Source organism: Arvicanthis niloticus, chromosome 1 (genome assembly GCF_011762505.2).
Source record: "Arvicanthis niloticus isolate mArvNil1 chromosome 1, mArvNil1.pat.X, whole genome shotgun sequence".
In the NCBI taxonomy this organism is placed as follows: domain Eukaryota; kingdom Metazoa; phylum Chordata; class Mammalia; order Rodentia; family Muridae; genus Arvicanthis; species Arvicanthis niloticus.
This window is the reverse complement of record NC_047658.1, coordinates 147,748,318-147,764,293: the sequence shown is the minus strand read 5'-3', so window position 1 is coordinate 147,764,293 and position 15,976 is coordinate 147,748,318. Positions and strand designations below refer to the sequence as shown.

Sequence of the window (15,976 nt, the reverse complement as noted above, 5' to 3'; positions counted from 1 at the left end):
ATTCTCAGGTCTTGCTGGCTAGCCTGTCTAGCAGAATACTTGGGCTTTAGCTTCAGTGAGAGGCATTGTCTCAAAAAATATATGGACAATGATTGGGGAAGACATCTGTGTGTCAACATCTGACCTCAATGCAACACACACACACACACACACACACACACACACACACAAACTTCCAAAAGGTGTATACAAATTTTGAAGCCAATCACTCTAATAATTGTTTGAGTATTAATCACTTAAGATTGTTTTCTACAGGTAAATTAGCATGTTACCATTTAAGATGGAAGCAAACTTTTCCATTTGTAAGTACTTCTTGGATATTATTTCATGCCAATGAGAGCACATTTTAAAGAGCGGTTAATACATTAGCAGTTAAAAAGCTAAAGAGGCAAACTGGGTCTTGTCTTTCAACAAGTCAGCCGACCCGTGCTTCTGTTACTTTTCTGTAATGTGAACACACTAAAGGTACCTGTCACATAGGGTCTGTGTGAGTACCAAAGAGTGTCTGGCAGATGAAATCATCACTGATGATTCCACTGTATGAGTTCTAACTATTCAAGGTATGTTTTGAATAAAACGATATAATTTGATTTCTTTGTAGGAAATCATGTTGGCACTCCTTGGGAATGAACAGGGAAGGAAGATTGGTAGTGGGGTCTTCTTCAGACTTCTGCACAGTATGGTGGTAAGGAATATTGGCTGTGAGATACTGCATGACCAAATACCAAAATCTGTCTAAAATCTGCCTGATATTGATGGAGGAGACAGTCTTTCTCAAAGTCTCACATTTACAGGACTGTTCTTCTGATCATTTGACAGTATTTCTGTTTCGGTTTGAGCTGGGGCCTTGCTAGGTAGCCTGGCTGGCCTGGTTCTGGGCCTATAAATAAGATTGGCTCCAATCTTTCTGCAATTCTGCCTCTGCAGTCCAGGTGCTGGGATTACACGCCTGCACTATTTCTTTCGTTTTGTTGTTTTCTTCTTTTTTTTTTTCTCCCTCTTCTTTCCTTCCTTCCTTCCTTTTTTTTTTCTTTTTCGAGACAGGGTCCTGGCTGTCCTGGAACTCACTCTGTAGACCAGGCTGGCCTCGAACTCAGAAATCCACCTGCCTCTGCCTCCCGAGTGCTGGCGTGCGACACCACTGCCTGGCTGTTGTTTTCTTCTTTTGTTATTTTGTCTTACACTCTAACTCAAGCAAGTATGCAATATGCAACAATCAGTCCAGCTTCCCGAGTGCTGGAGGTTACAAGAGTAAAAAGACCAAACTTAGCTCTTTACTACTACCGGCTTAGGTACAGAATATATGATATGATCAAGTTATTGGAGCTCTGAGGAGCTTCCATTCCAGGACACATTTATGACTGAGGATGAGATAAACAATACGTAGGCAAATGAATGACCAAGAATATCAACTTAGCCCAAATCTCTTGATTGTACATAAGTCTGATCAGTACTCGGTAATGTTTAAACACCCAACCCACCCCGTCTAAGTTTAATTAATAATCATTGTTCATAAAGAAGCTTGGGGAGGCCGTGGCTCATTCCCCGGATTAGATGGAAAGGGGTTCGCGCTGAGCCCCAGGTCCCCAGTAAGACGCCCCGCCGCGCAGCCCCGGCGAGCTAGGCGCCTGAGCTGATGTCACGCCAGCCCGCCGGCAGCTGGAGGCTTCGGCTCCGGCACGCGAGGGCCCAGGCCGAGGCTGAGCGAGGAGCTCGGCAGCGAGCGCGGAACCCTTCAACCCCGCGGACTGCGCGCGCCGGCGCCCCACGGCCGGCGACGGTTGCGGCCCCGCGTTGGGAGGACTTCCGGCGTGTGCCGGGGTGGCCGGATGACGTGGCTGAGTCAGAGGAAGAGGCTCGGAGGCCGGGGGGCGGGGGCGGCGCGGAGCGGGCGGTGACGGCGGCGGAGGCAGCGGCTGGGCCCGGGCCCCGTGCGTCTGTCCGCGCCTGGTGGATGTGAATCGGCGGCGGCGGCGGAGGAGTCGGTGGGCCGGCGCCCGGCCTGTGGGAGCGCGGAGGATGAGGCCGCTGCCGGGCGCTCCTGGCGTGGCGGCGGCCGCCGCGTTGTTGCTGCTGCTGCTGCCCCGGGCTCGGTCTGACGAGCACGAACACACGGTGAGGCGAAGCGAGCCGCGCGGCCGCCTCCATCCCGCTCCCCCGCCTGCCGCCCCGCCAGGCCCGGCGTGGTCTGAAGGCCCGGGGGGCCCGGTGCAGCCCCTCGGCCGCCCGAGCGCTCCTTCCGGTCGGGCATGGCGGGGCCGGATCCCCGGGAGCTGGGAGGAGGCATTTCCGAGCACTCCGGGCTGCCTGGGCCTTGCTCCCCGGCTCCGCCTCTCGGGGCTGGTGCCCTGGGGTCGGACCGTCGGGGGTTCTGGACCGGGGGAAACTGGACGCTGTGGGACACAACACGGCGGAAGATGAATGCGCGGTGATCTAGGCGCTTGCCAACTAGGAAATACCCATCACTTCTCGGCGGGCTCCGGCCTTTTCTCTCTCTAGCCCGAACCGGATTTAAACCGTGGGGCGGGGACAGCTTTAGGGAAGCGGAGATGTGGACGGTTTACACGCGGACACGTCCGCACCCTGCACGCACTGGGTCCCCAGGACTCCCTTGTAACTTTCTCCGCGCCCCGGGAGTCCCTGGTGGTCGGCCCCTAACTGGGGCAGCTCTGACCCTGTGGGCCCTTGAGTCACTCAGCCCTCAGGCCACACCCCCACTCACTTTTGCTTTTGGCTTGAAGTTGATTGGTGGTTTATTTAATTGTGTCTTCACATCAAAGCTTGCCTATTAATGACTCTTGGAGTGACTTTCACCTAGAGCTGTACCGCTGTGGATTTAAAAAAAAAAAAAATTTTTTTTTTTAAATTCAGATTGGCAGACGCGGGGAAGCGAGGAAAGTCAGATAAACCTAGAAGATTGCTTGGCAAATGATTGTTTTTATGTTTTTTATTTTTATTAGTATGGTTTTTGCCCGACTAGTTGTGTATTTACTAAATTTGAAATATGTGGATAACGTTTGGATATAGCTGATTGGTGACAAAATGAGAGCACTGTGCTTTAAAGGGAGAACTTTAGATTTTGTTTGTCGTGAACAAAACTTTCTTCTATGGCCTGGATTAGCCAATAATAAACTCTAAACTTGGCTATTGTACCTTCAGTCACTGCCAGAATCTAATTACATGTGTATGCAAGTTTTTTTCAGAGAAACATTGAATCGTTAACATGCAGAGAAACATTGAATCATTAACATATTATCCCCCCCCCCACATGTCTGATTTTTCACTTTAAGTTAATTTTGGTTTCTTTTAAATTTCAGCAAGTATAGTAGTTTAAATAGTATTTGCCAACTTCTTAACACTTCAGTTTTCATGTAAAATCTGGAACTTGTTGGTTACAGTTCGACCATGTAGACAGGAATTTATATTCTACTTTTTAAATTTTGTATTTTATACTGTTACGAAGGGGAAAGACTTAGCGTATAGTTTAATTAGTTGAAGTGTACAAAACTGTAGCATAATTCACAAGTTTGTGCATGGCAGTTTCAATGATTTTAAAGCTTATTTTTATTTTACGTGACAGTTTTGCCAGCATGAATGTAGTATGTGTATCATGTATACTCTGAGTGTCTTAGAGGCTAGAAGAGGGTGCCAGATTCCCTGGAACTAGAGGGACAGATGGGTAAGCTACCCAGTGTGAATAGGAGGCACCAGAGGCACCAAAGCTGGGTCTTAACTGCTTGAACATCTCTCCAGCCCCCAATTCAATGAAATTTTATTGTTAGGGATGCCATATTTATTTACTTCATTCATTCATTTATTCGTTCATTCATTCACTCAGTTCTGGGGATTGAACTCAGGCCCTTCGGTTTGATATGTACATATTCCACCACTGAATGGAATGCTTCTTTTTTTGAAACAGGGTTTCCTCTGTATATCCCTGGCTGTCCTGGAACTTGCTTTGTAGACCAGGCTGGCCTCAAATTCAGAGATCCACCTGCCTCTGTCTCCTGAGTGCTGGGATTGAAAGTGTGCCCTACCACATCTGGCTACACCTGGAATGTTTTAATTTTTATGCACATAAAATATTTGATAAAACAATATTTCCCCCCCCCCCCCCGCATACACACTAGACACAGAGTCCATGGCTTTGCACATGCTATGCAGGGTTGTGTCTCTGCACTCCACTCTTATCCCAAAAGGATGCTCTGTGAAGGTATGGCACATGTGCATGCGATGGTTGCTGCACTGAGGCGGGAGAGTGGGCAGTCATTGCACGTGTACCTTGAACAGATCCGTGACTTCTAAGTTTCTTGGAAATATTTCTTGAAACCTAGGTCTTCACCTTGGCCAGATAATAGGGCTCTAATCAAGTGATTTTTTTCTTTCTTTCTTTTCTTCCAAGAAGGCAGAAGTAGCTAGTGAAGGGAGAATGATATAGAAGGAAGAGACAAGTTGTCAAGGAAAGAATGCTGAGTGATGTTTAAACACTTGTGGCATTGACTTATTAATTAAAGAACAACTTCAAAAGCTTGCCTTTTAGACCATTTTCTGCAAAGACATTGCTGAAGGGATATTCACATGACTTGAAATAGTATGTGCTAGGGCCTGTTGTCTTTTCCATATATTAACTCACATTAAGAGTGTGTTGGCAACAGTGAGGGCCAGAGAAGCTTGGTGGTGGTATACTTTCTTAACATGTGCAAGGCCCTGGTTTTAAATCATAGCACCCTAAAATAAATCTTCCAGGAGGAAGATGCACCCTAATAGACTAGGAAACAACCTGGAGAGGTAGTCATGTGTGAAGTTGCACCCAGTATGAATAGAGGTGGAATTTGACTCCAAACCTTCTTCTAGTTAATAAGTCTTTGGAAGAAAACAAATTTTGTGATGTTTTAATATATGGGTTTGGTGTCTCTGTACGTGTGCAGATGGAGGTCAGAGGTTTGTAAGTTTGTCCTCACTTGCTCTACACCTTTTTCATGAGGCCATTTTACTGGTCCTGAAGCTCACTCAGTAGGCTAGGCTGGCTAGCCAGTAAGCCCCAGGGTTCCTCTTGTCTCTTCCTCCCAGGTGCTGGGATACAGGTGTGTACCGCCTCCTCTGGTTTCTTACGTGGATGTTGGAGAGCTTTACCAACTGAGACATCTTTCTAGGCCCACAGTGTCTTTAGTCAGCTTAGCTTGTTTTCTTAAGAGCAGGACGATAAAACCCTGGATGGAACTTTTAAGTTGATGAGGAAATGTTTGGGTGAGTCCAGGTCCACACTGTATTACTGAGAAGTTTGTAGAAGCATTAAGAAGGCATAGGGCTCAGGCACTGTGGGCAGGTGGCTGAGCAGTCATGCAGGACTGTATGTACTTCCTTGTTTCAATGCCTGCTTAACCACCATCTTGAAATTATTTATGAACAAAGGATTTCATCCTTTTCTTGTTTGCTACTTTTAAAATATTTTTTTTATTTGTAAAAATTTATTATTTATACACATGTGTGCATTTGCTCTTGGAGGCCATAGGAGGGTGTTGGATCCCCTGGAACTAGAGTTACAGATAGTGGTGAGCCACCCAGTGTGGGCGCTGGGAGCCAAACTATGTGGTCCTTAGGAAGAGCAACTAGCACTCTTACTGGTGAGACATCTCTCCAGCCGTTTTACTGTTGCTTTTTGGAGAATGGAATCTCAATATTGGCTAAATTGGTCATGAATTCTTGTCTGGACTCAAGTGATGCTCCTGCCTTGGCTTTCTGAGTAGCTGGGGATATTTGAGTGCATCATTATTCCTAGTTAGTTTTATTTTATAATGGGTCCCAAGAAGGAATGACTGTCCTGTTATCCCCTATAGCCCTCACACTCCCTTTTTTTCTGTACCTATTTAACTAGGGTTTGGCTAACATTAGACCCATAGTGTTCTTTAAGCTTTTTTGGTTTTACATGTATTTATTTTATTCTATGGTTTGGGTAAGTGAGTGTATGTGCTGCAGTGGGCATGTGGAGGCCTGAGGACAGCTTGTGGGAGATGGTTCTTTTCTTCTGCCATGTAGACTTGGGACTGAAATTCAGTTTGTCAGGCTTAGCAGTGGATACCTTTATCCACTGAGCTGGCCATCTTGTTGACACCATTCTCCCACCTCCCTGTATTTTTTTTTATGTGCTTATCTATCCAAAGTTCTTTCATATTCTTAGAAAACTGATGAGAAGGAAATGTGCTGTTGACTTCTGGAGAATCTGCTAACAGGTTTTAAAGGTTGGACTGTGTAGATTATAGGACATACTGTTTGAAATTAAAATTAACTAATACTTTCATTTATCGAAGACAGTCTCTTATTATATGACTAAAGGGTCCTAAAAAGGTCCCTTTAAAGCCAGACATAGTAGTACACACCTTTAATCCCAGGATTGGGAGACAGAGGCAGGTGGATCTCTTGTGAGTTCCAGGCCAGCCAGCCAGGGCTACATAATGAGACCTTATGGGGGTCAGGGGAAGCTTTAAAGTAAGTGAAGAGGATGAAGACGATAGCTCAGTGGGTGAAAAGCACTTGGTACTTTTGTGGGTTCTGTTACTCAACATGATCACAAGATTGTGTCTTGTCATCTGTGTTCCTCCCCTTTCCTCACATCTGTTACAAACACACACACACACACACACACACACACACACACACACACCCATAGCACTGTGCTTAGTCTTAGGAGTACATAGCATGTGTTGAATGACTTGAGTAATTAGGTAACTACTAGGGGCAAAGTTCTGTAGTGCTGCCGGTGTGAGACTAGCTTACAGCACAGTGAACAGAAGCAGCCCATTCCTCACCTGTGGTCACAGTCTTAGGCATAGGTGTCCTATCTGAACCCTGTTTCTTTTCAGTCTTTGCAGTTGTGGTTTCAGAACTTCTGATGTGGGATGGCCCTACCTGTGCCTAAGATGGCTTACTTTGCCTCTTGGAAACTTTTGATATTGTACCACTGAATAATTTGGAAAAAGGTTTTAAGACTGACTTACTTTCTGTTTATTAAGTGTCTGGCTTGTATGTGTGTATATAAAGATACTGTGTGCATACAGCACCCATGGAGACCTGAAGAGGGCATCAGATCTCCTAGAACTGGAGTTGCATGGGTTGTGGGCTGCCACAAATGTCCTAGAAACTGAACCGGAGTCCTCTGCAAGAGCAGCAAGTGCTTTTTAACCACTGAGCCAGCTCTCTAGTCTCCTACAGAAGGATTTGTTTGGTTGGCAGCTTTTGTCTTAGTCTATGTTAAAAGTATAGGAACTTTAGAAACTTCCTTGAAGATATATCATGAGAATAAGGCATGTCCTACAAATGACTTGAGCATGCAGATTTAGTTTGTACAAAATGTCATACCTGGTCCTGTTTTGGGCTGTACTTAAATGATAAACGAAAAGTTTAAGTACAAAGGTATTTTAAGAAAGAATCATTATGTCAACACACCGTTGAAAACAAAAATCAGAAAAGACTAATTTATTTGTATTAATATTCTTAAGTGTAGTTTAAAATAATTGAAAGGCTTTTGAAACTAATTTCTGAAATACTTGCAGAAATGGATTTTGCTTTCTCTAATAAGAACATTTTAAAGTCAGCATGTTCCTTTCCTGTAAAAATGGAAGGCAGCGCTTGAGCCCTCATTTTGAGCTTCTAATCCTGGGTGGGCAGAATAATTTATTTCTGAGTTCTTCAGTCAGATTTTACAAAGAGGTCAGCAACACTTTTTCAGTGTTCTTCCCAGGGGGTGAGGGGAATTATGTCTATCAGGGAGTAAAGTTTTGCTGTCTTCACCTCAAACATAAACAGAATGAGCGGAACCCAACACTGCACTGCTTGAGAAGAAGGTCTGGACTTTTGAGATTAGAGTGCAAATACTATCAGGTTTTTTTCCTTTAGAGCAGGTTAAAGTCTCAAATGAAAAGGTTGTTCGGCATTGAGTGCTGTACACTTATGTTGTTTTTGTACAGCTATGTTTTTTCTTTTTTTCTCTTTGGTTAAAAAGTCTTATCTGGAAGTCAACAAAAGCAAAGTCCAAACAATGTATTTATTTACAAGATTAGGTCTTGCTAGGTAGCCAAGGATGACCTAGAACTTGATATGGAGCTGAGCTGGCTCTGACTTAGCCGGCCTCCACATCAGCCTTCCAAAGGCTATGATTTACACATGTGTTCCACCATGCCCGACTTGAACAAATTACTTAACATCTCACTTTTATTTTGAATCTGTAAAGGGAATGAAATAGTACAGCTTCTCTACCAGCTTCCAGAAGATCCCATGTTTCCATAAAGACTTTTATGCCTACCTCCTGGAATGTAGTTTTAAAGTTGCAGCTAGTGTCAGGCTATTACAGAAGCCGATGAGGTCAGACAGTTCGAGGGATGGTCAGTTAAAGCTTTACCTGAGGAGTTAAGAAAGGAACATTCAGCATTTCTGAAGGGCAAGTAGAATTTGACTAATTGCAGTAAAGAAGGGCATTGTAGATTTCAGAGTAAGAGAAGAAAAAAGGTAAAGTACATTTGGAAAGGAAGAGAGTGCTACAGTGTTCTGACTGGAATGGACAGTGCAGGACTAGTGTTTCAGTGAAATTCTGAAGGCTTGGAATAACTTGCTGAAGAATGCAGGAAGCTGGCTTCTCCTTTCTTGGGGCTGCTTCCCCCAGAGGCTTCAGCTGGATGGAATTACTGCTAGGGACCTCTGCTGTGCTTCCTTGACAGTGCTCTTCCCAAGATACATTGTACAAGGGAATTAGAACACCCTGTTCCTCAGTGTCATTGCCCAGTGCAGTTTTTCTAAACAAAGTATTTTAAATTTTTTTGCTCAGGCTTCTTGGGATACTTTTGGGAGGGAATTAAACTAGTCTTTACCACATGTTTCTAAGAGGTAGAGTAGTAGAGGAAAAACCTTCCACAGACCCAGGGAGCTCAGGGAGTTTGTCCTCAGCTTAAGGGCAGAAAAAGCTTCCCTACCTCCTTATAAAATTCTATGAAATCTTCCTTTTGGTTCTTTGAGCTTCAAGATATCTTTAAACATTTTTTTTTTCTCTTAAGGTGGAACTCTTAAGATGGAGACCGTGTAGCCTAGATTAGCATCAAACTCATAATCTTCCTGCCACAGCTTTCTGAGCTTGTGCTTAGTTTGTGCCGCTGTGCTCAGTGAATCTGAGCTCTTGACCTTGGCTTGGGAGCCCTTACTTTCAGGGGTGAATGAAGTCTGGATGAAGTAGTAAGCATTTGAAGTTCATTGTATTTGACAGTAAAAAAGGAGCCTGTTAAAGAAGTAAACCATTGTCTGGGCCCCAGTCCTCACCTGCAGCTCCAAGTGTTTCTCATTACAACTTGAGCCCCGTCCCAGTCTTAGACTGCAGAATCGGGCACATTGTTGTTACAGTTCGTAATGTTCACCTGCAACTTTGTGTTTCTGACTGCTACTTTCTTCTGGAGAGAACCTTAAACTACACAATGTGTACAATTTTGTTCTAGTTTTTGGCTCAACTGTCACAACTTCCGCCAGCCTGTTAAGTTTCACACATGTTTAAACTAACTAATATCATTTCAGAATATGGGTTTAGTATACATTGTTACCCTTAAACTGTTTGACTGTGCAAAAAGTAAATGAATATCTTACTTTTAAGAAGTAATTATGTTCAGATTTTTTATTTCTAAAGAATTATATATATTGAGGTTTATCTCAAAGGTACTTTCTAGAGTTACATATAACATTTCTACAGACTCAGGATACATGGCTAGGCTCTCATTAAAGGGTACTTCTGTACAATGTTCCAGCCTCTCTTTTCTTTTCTTTTTGAGTGAATACTGTTGTAGTCAGCACATACTCTGACTAAATTGCTAATGAACTTGACATGACACTATTTCTTCAGTGTTTACCAGTTGTATCAAATACTTTGTACATTGTAACATTTTGGCTTGGTGAGTAAGTTTTTAATTCTTGGAACTTTGGTCAGAGAGGCGGTTGTTGGAGATCTCACTTTGGAGAATTCTGAGGATGTGCAACTAGAAAGGAGCACTCTGATTATGCTCTGTGATTGTGCATTGGATAGGAGACCTATCACACAGGTTTGTCAGTCAGAGCCCAAGTAAAAGGAATAGTTACGGATGGAGGTGTATGTAGACATTAGTACTCAGACCCTTTATTATTTACATCATGTATGGAGATTATCTGTAGTTGGTTTTCTGAATGTACTTGCAGCAGCTTCTAGTTTTCCATATTACTCACCCTGCCCTTTCTCTGATAGAGCAGAGTTAGTTACTCCTTTATTGTTGCTACAAGAGCTCTTTGTTACTCCAACCACAGCCTTCCCCCATTAATCATTTACAAGTATGGCTCTACGTGGGTTATGAACTTGAAGGAGAGAACTTATTCTTTATTAAATATTAAAAAATGGTTTATTTTTGAGACAGAGTCTGACCATGTAGCTCTGTCTGGAACATACTACATAGACCAGGCTAACCTGGAAGTCAGAAGTACCTTTCTCTGCCTCCCAAATGCTGGGATTAATGTATCACCATCCAAATGCCACTGTGCCAGGCACAGTCTGTGTGTATTGTCTGTATATTCTTAATATCTAACAGGGCTTGCTATATGCTGTCTGTGTGTCTGAACAGTAAGATAGTTTTTATTTCCTTGATTATCTGAATGATGTCTTCTATGAACAACAAGGCAGTTAGTATGTTTTAGGGAGGTGGTGGTAGTTGATATGAGCAGAAAGGAAGAAGCAGCTTTTTGGAGTAAGAGTAGATAAGCTAGTGGTTTGGGGTTCTCTGGAAGATAGAGAAGAGCTTTAAGTTGGAGTCTTTCTAGTATCATTAGAAAAACAGTTGAAACAGTAGATTTGAGTAAGGTTAATTTGGTTGTGAACATGTTAGATTTTTGTTGAAAGTTTATCGATCAGTTTTCAATGGGAGAAGTGGAGATAGAAATTATATAGCTGCTAGGTGCATAGCTGGTAAATGATTCCCTTTAAGAGATTAGTAGAGTAGGGAACACATTCTCTGGAAAGCAGAATCCTCAGTGATCAACACAGTTGTTGGCATATGCTAGGCACTTCATAAATACTATCCATTGCACCAGCTTTTGTACTGTTAGTTGACTTGAAAGTACCCGAACACCTACTGCTCTTGTAGAAGACCAGAGTTTGATTCCTTGCACCATATACCTCACAACTCCCTGTACCTTCAGCTCCAGGCAGACCTGATGCCTCTGGCCTCCAGGGGCAGATACACACAAACACATACACATCATTTAAAAATAAATCTCATAGTGTCTGGTTAATACTACTATGAATTTTAAATTTATAGAGATTTTAAAAAAATCCTTGGTAGGTCTTACTGCTGGGTCACAAAAAGGTAAAGTTGCCTGCCCCAGACCTATATATGACTATATTCACTATAGTTAGAGGTATAATTCAAAGAAATAGAGATGCAAGATGAGTCTTTCATGGTAGGTGGAATGTAGCTTTGAATGGCCTTGTGTTGGTGGTAGTGTTGCTTTTCTTTTGTTAGTTACTTGTCTCTTGTCTAGTACAGCAGCTGTGAGGAAGACTAAGGGAAGACCTCATTGTTTTGTGCTGACATGAGTTTCTCTGGGGAGGGAGTCTTATGTCAAGAAGCTGTTAATTTTTATTCCTCTTTCCTTGTGCAGGTTTCCCTGTCAAAAATGTTGGTTTGTGCTTACCATTGTTTAATAGTTATAAACCTACTTAAGCAAGCTCTTGACTTTTTTTTTAAAAAATTGTCTTTTGTAAAACAAAATTTGGGGAAAATGGATTCTAAGACCACAATAAGGATAAAATTTGAAGAGTCGTGACCCTTGATTTTGAAAGTGTGTGCATTGGTAGTCAGATTAAATTTCTATGGTTTCACCTTTTTAGCATCTTGAATGTAGACAGTTTACTTAATTGAAATAGATATTTTACAAGTACATGTCTTGTTTTTCTTGTTACAGTATCAAGATAAAGAAGAAGTTGTTTTATGGATGAATACTGTTGGGCCCTACCACAATCGCCAAGAAACATATAAATACTTTTCACTTCCATTTTGTGTGGGGTCAAAAAAAAGTATCAGTCATTACCATGAAACTTTGGGAGAAGCACTTCAAGGAGTTGAATTAGAATTTAGTGGCCTGGATATTAAATTTAAAGGTAAGCCAGCATTAGTAGTCCTTATTGACATTGGAGCCAGGGAATTTTTTTCTATGCTATTGTCATGTTCATTATCGGATGTTTAGCAAAGTTAATCGAGTGTTTCCCAAATAGAGTTTTTTCTAAAAAGTATTTTTAGTAAACTTATTAGATATATATATGGCCTGGGAAGGCCTTTGTAGATCTCATAATAAAGTGATTTTTGGAGGTGTGGGACTCTAAAGGGATATGTGGTTTCTGAAAAACTTGTGTAAAACCTCAAATCTAACTTGTACAGTATACTCAGAATGAATTTGGTATTGCTATATTATTTATTTTTTATTTTTTCTTCTTATGACATTTTATTCTAGGTATTACTATATTAATTCATCCTTAACACCTGTAGAATATTTAAAATTTAAGTCAAAAGCTTAGGTTTAAGGGCAAGTCTCTTTGTTGGCACTGCCAATGAGAATGTGTGTGTGTATACTTAGTACTTTCCTCTGTGAGGTCTCAGAGCACTCTCTGCACAGACATTTGTAGAGCCACAGCTAAAGCATCTCTGGGAAGTTGAAATCTTGCTGAATTTTTGATCTGGAAGTTTTGATTTTTTTTTTTAAATAGAACACAGGCTTTGTACTCAGAAGCGTTGCTTTTAGCTTTATTTCTTTTACTTCATTGATTTTAGTGAAATCGTTTGCTCTAATTTTGACTTGATTATGTCTATGGATATGTAATATAGATAGTAACTGCCTTCTGATATTTTTAGTACATTGGGAGGAGGCTACAGTATGAGATACAAAGATAATATTACTTTGATTTGTTAATTTGTATTCTTATTTATCAGATTTCTTTTTATGTTTTGAAAATGGATGCATATATTCATACCTTCCCCATAATGTCCCTTGGGACTTAATTATAAAATTGAGTTGTAAATTTAAACCGTAGTCATGTGGCCTATAATTTTTTTAAGTGTTAGAAATATACCCTAAGGCTTATGTTTTAATTTCATAAGGTAATTGAAATATTTAATCATAAATTTGAAGAAACTAAATGGGAATGTGTGATCTTTGGAAACTTCAGTACTGAATTTATCCACTTAGCTTCTCCTTTTCTATATTTGGTAGACATGTCTCATTTAATAGAGAGGAGTGGGGGGGGAGAGGGAGAGAAAAAGGGAGGGAGGGAAGGAAGGAGAGGGAGAGGGAGAGGGAGAGAGAGAGAGAGAGAGATTATAAACCCACAAGTTCTGCTTTGGTGCAGTGATGTCATCAGATTTCAAATCTTTATGCCTTACTTGTCTGAAGAAACATTTACACAGCAGTCTTAGCCTCCTACAAATTCCTGAGACGGAGATGGAGATAAGTAGTCAGAGGCCGTTTTCATGGACTTAAAAGTGAGGTTTGTTGTCTTTCCAGACTGAGCTAATACTTGAGGGATGGAAGAATTGCCATTGTTACTCCCTGAGCCTAGGCCAGCTCTACACCTTCTGATGGATACACTGCCAAAACAACTGCTAATCTAGGTAGTCTAGATGAAGTAGCCAGTGGAGATTGGATTTCGTTCACTGCTACAGTAGGCTTTTGTTTCTCTGGTTCATAAATAAAGATAATCATGCTTTGAAAAATTGTTCCTGATTGTTACTCATTGTTATTTTAAATAAACTTTTGGATAGAATGTACCTTTGGAGGCCTAGATGTGGAGCAATTTAATTTATTCATGGTATTTTATACATACTAATAATGATATAGAAAGCAGAACATTGTCTCAGTGTGAAATGCTGATCTGTCTGTCTGTCTATCCATCCGACTGTTATTTTAAGGTGTTTTAAAGTAGAGACTTTTAAAGCTCAGGCTGGCCTCAAATCTGCTATGTATCTTAGGCTGTTCTTGAGTTTCTCATTCTCTTCACCTCCTGAGTGCTGGGATTACGGACATACAGCATTGTATCCAACTAATATTTGTTTTTAGTCTTTCATCTCAAGCAGTTGACTTTTCCATTCTTCTGAAGGTGTGTTCATATGCAGTAAAAAATTTAAAACACATATGCACATGCACACATACATTTGTATACATACATACAGAAACGTATTATTAATTAATTTATTTAAACTTAGCAGATTCTATCAGGCTAATGGGATTGGTACCATTTTGTAGTGTGAAGGTTACTAGAGAGATTATTTTAAGGAACTAATCATATTCTTGGTCCATATTCATGGTCTGAAGGCTATTTTACTTCTGAGTTGTGTTGGATGCCTCTCACTTCAGATTTTCTGCACAGCATTCTCTTTTTGTTATATGCTGGTGCTAGACAAAAATGCTAATCGAGACCATTTAGAGAAAATACATTAAATATTCAAGGACAGATATATATTAGGCATCCTTGAACCAGGCCTGGTTTTATTACTTTCTAATTATGGATACTATCTCTTAGAACATTGCTGTTACCGAATAGAAAACCTTATGTTTTAGAATGAGACATGGAATAGCTACTGCCTTCTGTGTGGTTATAGAAAGAATATTCAATCTTTGTAGCTCTTGTCTAGGAATAATGGGAAATAATATATCTGATAGAATCATTGTTATCTTTAAATGAGATAATGTACTTTTTTTATTGGATATTTTATTTATTTACAATACAGATGTCATCCCCTTTCACCATTTCCCCTCCCTAGAACCCCCTATATTATACTCCTCCTTTTCTTATGCTCTTATACCATCTTGATTACATGCATGTATTAAGGTCAGTTCTAGGTTGAGGATCTAGCAATACAATAGATGCAAATAGTCAAGGAACAAGCAATACAATAAACACAAATAGTCAAAGATGAAGCAAGGCATTAAATCCAGTTACGTGAACACTCCCATGATCACTGTTTCTAAAGGCTTATCAGGATGACCAAAGTATCTGAGCCTATTTCCCTATCCTAGTCCAAGGTCATTTTCATGTCTGAAGCCTACTTCCTTGTTCTAACCTAAAATTTAGATTCCTGTCTGAAATTACTTTTTTGTTCTGGTCTAATATTTAGATTCCTGCCTGAGATTACTTCTTTGTTTTAGCTAACAATTTAGACTCCTACCTGAAATTACTTCTTTGTTCTAGTCTAATGTCAGATTCCTGCTTGAAGCCTACTTCCTTGTCCTTGGCCAATGTCATATTCTGGCCAAGCAGCCTCTTTCCTTGTCCTTGGCCCATGTCAGCTTCTTGCCAAGCAGCCCCAAAGGCCCTCCACTTCTCCCCCTTTTTTATTTTGTTAACAAGACTGAGCCTGTCTTAGGTCATTCTGACAAGAATGCTTGCCTTACCCATCATGAAATATGCATTATCAAAGGCAATGCATTTCTGTCTTAGGTTGGTAAGGCTCTGTCAGAATCTTACCTGTCCTTGGCTTACCAGCCTGTTAATTTAATAACTCTGTCTGGGGGGGTCCGTTTTCAGGTTTGAGTCATGTACTTTGGCTGCCAACATGTTGATGTTGTTAAAGAGAACCTTTAACAGGATGGGCAGGAATAAATGTATTCCCAGGACAAGAAAGACTAGCCTGATCAAGCTATATATGCTATTCCTGAGGTTTGTCCAAAGTGGAAATACTGAGCCCAGGCCATGGATAATTTTATTGGCATTATCTGTAGCATCAAAGGTCAACAGAGCAGCATTCTTTAAATTCATAATCTCACTATGCAAAGTTAACACACCCAGAGAGGTGTTACAATTATGCCAAATATCCTACAAGTGTCTTTAAACTTTTTTCTAATTATAATGACAATCATTGTGAATTTCAAAAGTAACACTACTCCAATGATATTTGTCATGACACTTTGGATGGCTTCTAACTCTTGAACC

The 15,976-nt window shown here is 41.1% G+C and overlaps 1 protein-coding gene across 1 annotated transcript in view; it reads left to right on the top strand.

Moving 5' to 3' along the window:
- The first annotated feature begins 1,976 nt into the window (after window positions 1–1,976).
- The window catches only part of Tm9sf3 (transmembrane 9 superfamily member 3), a 56,359-nt gene continuing 42,359 nt past the window's right edge, over window positions 1,977–15,976 (top strand). The window contains exons 1-2 of the mRNA XM_034499827.3: window positions 1,977–2,115; window positions 11,959–12,154. Coding sequence (XP_034355718.1) covers window positions 2,020–2,115; window positions 11,959–12,154 — 292 coding nt within the window. The 5' untranslated portion in view covers window positions 1,977–2,019. The remainder of the gene's footprint in view (window positions 2,116–11,958; window positions 12,155–15,976) is intronic.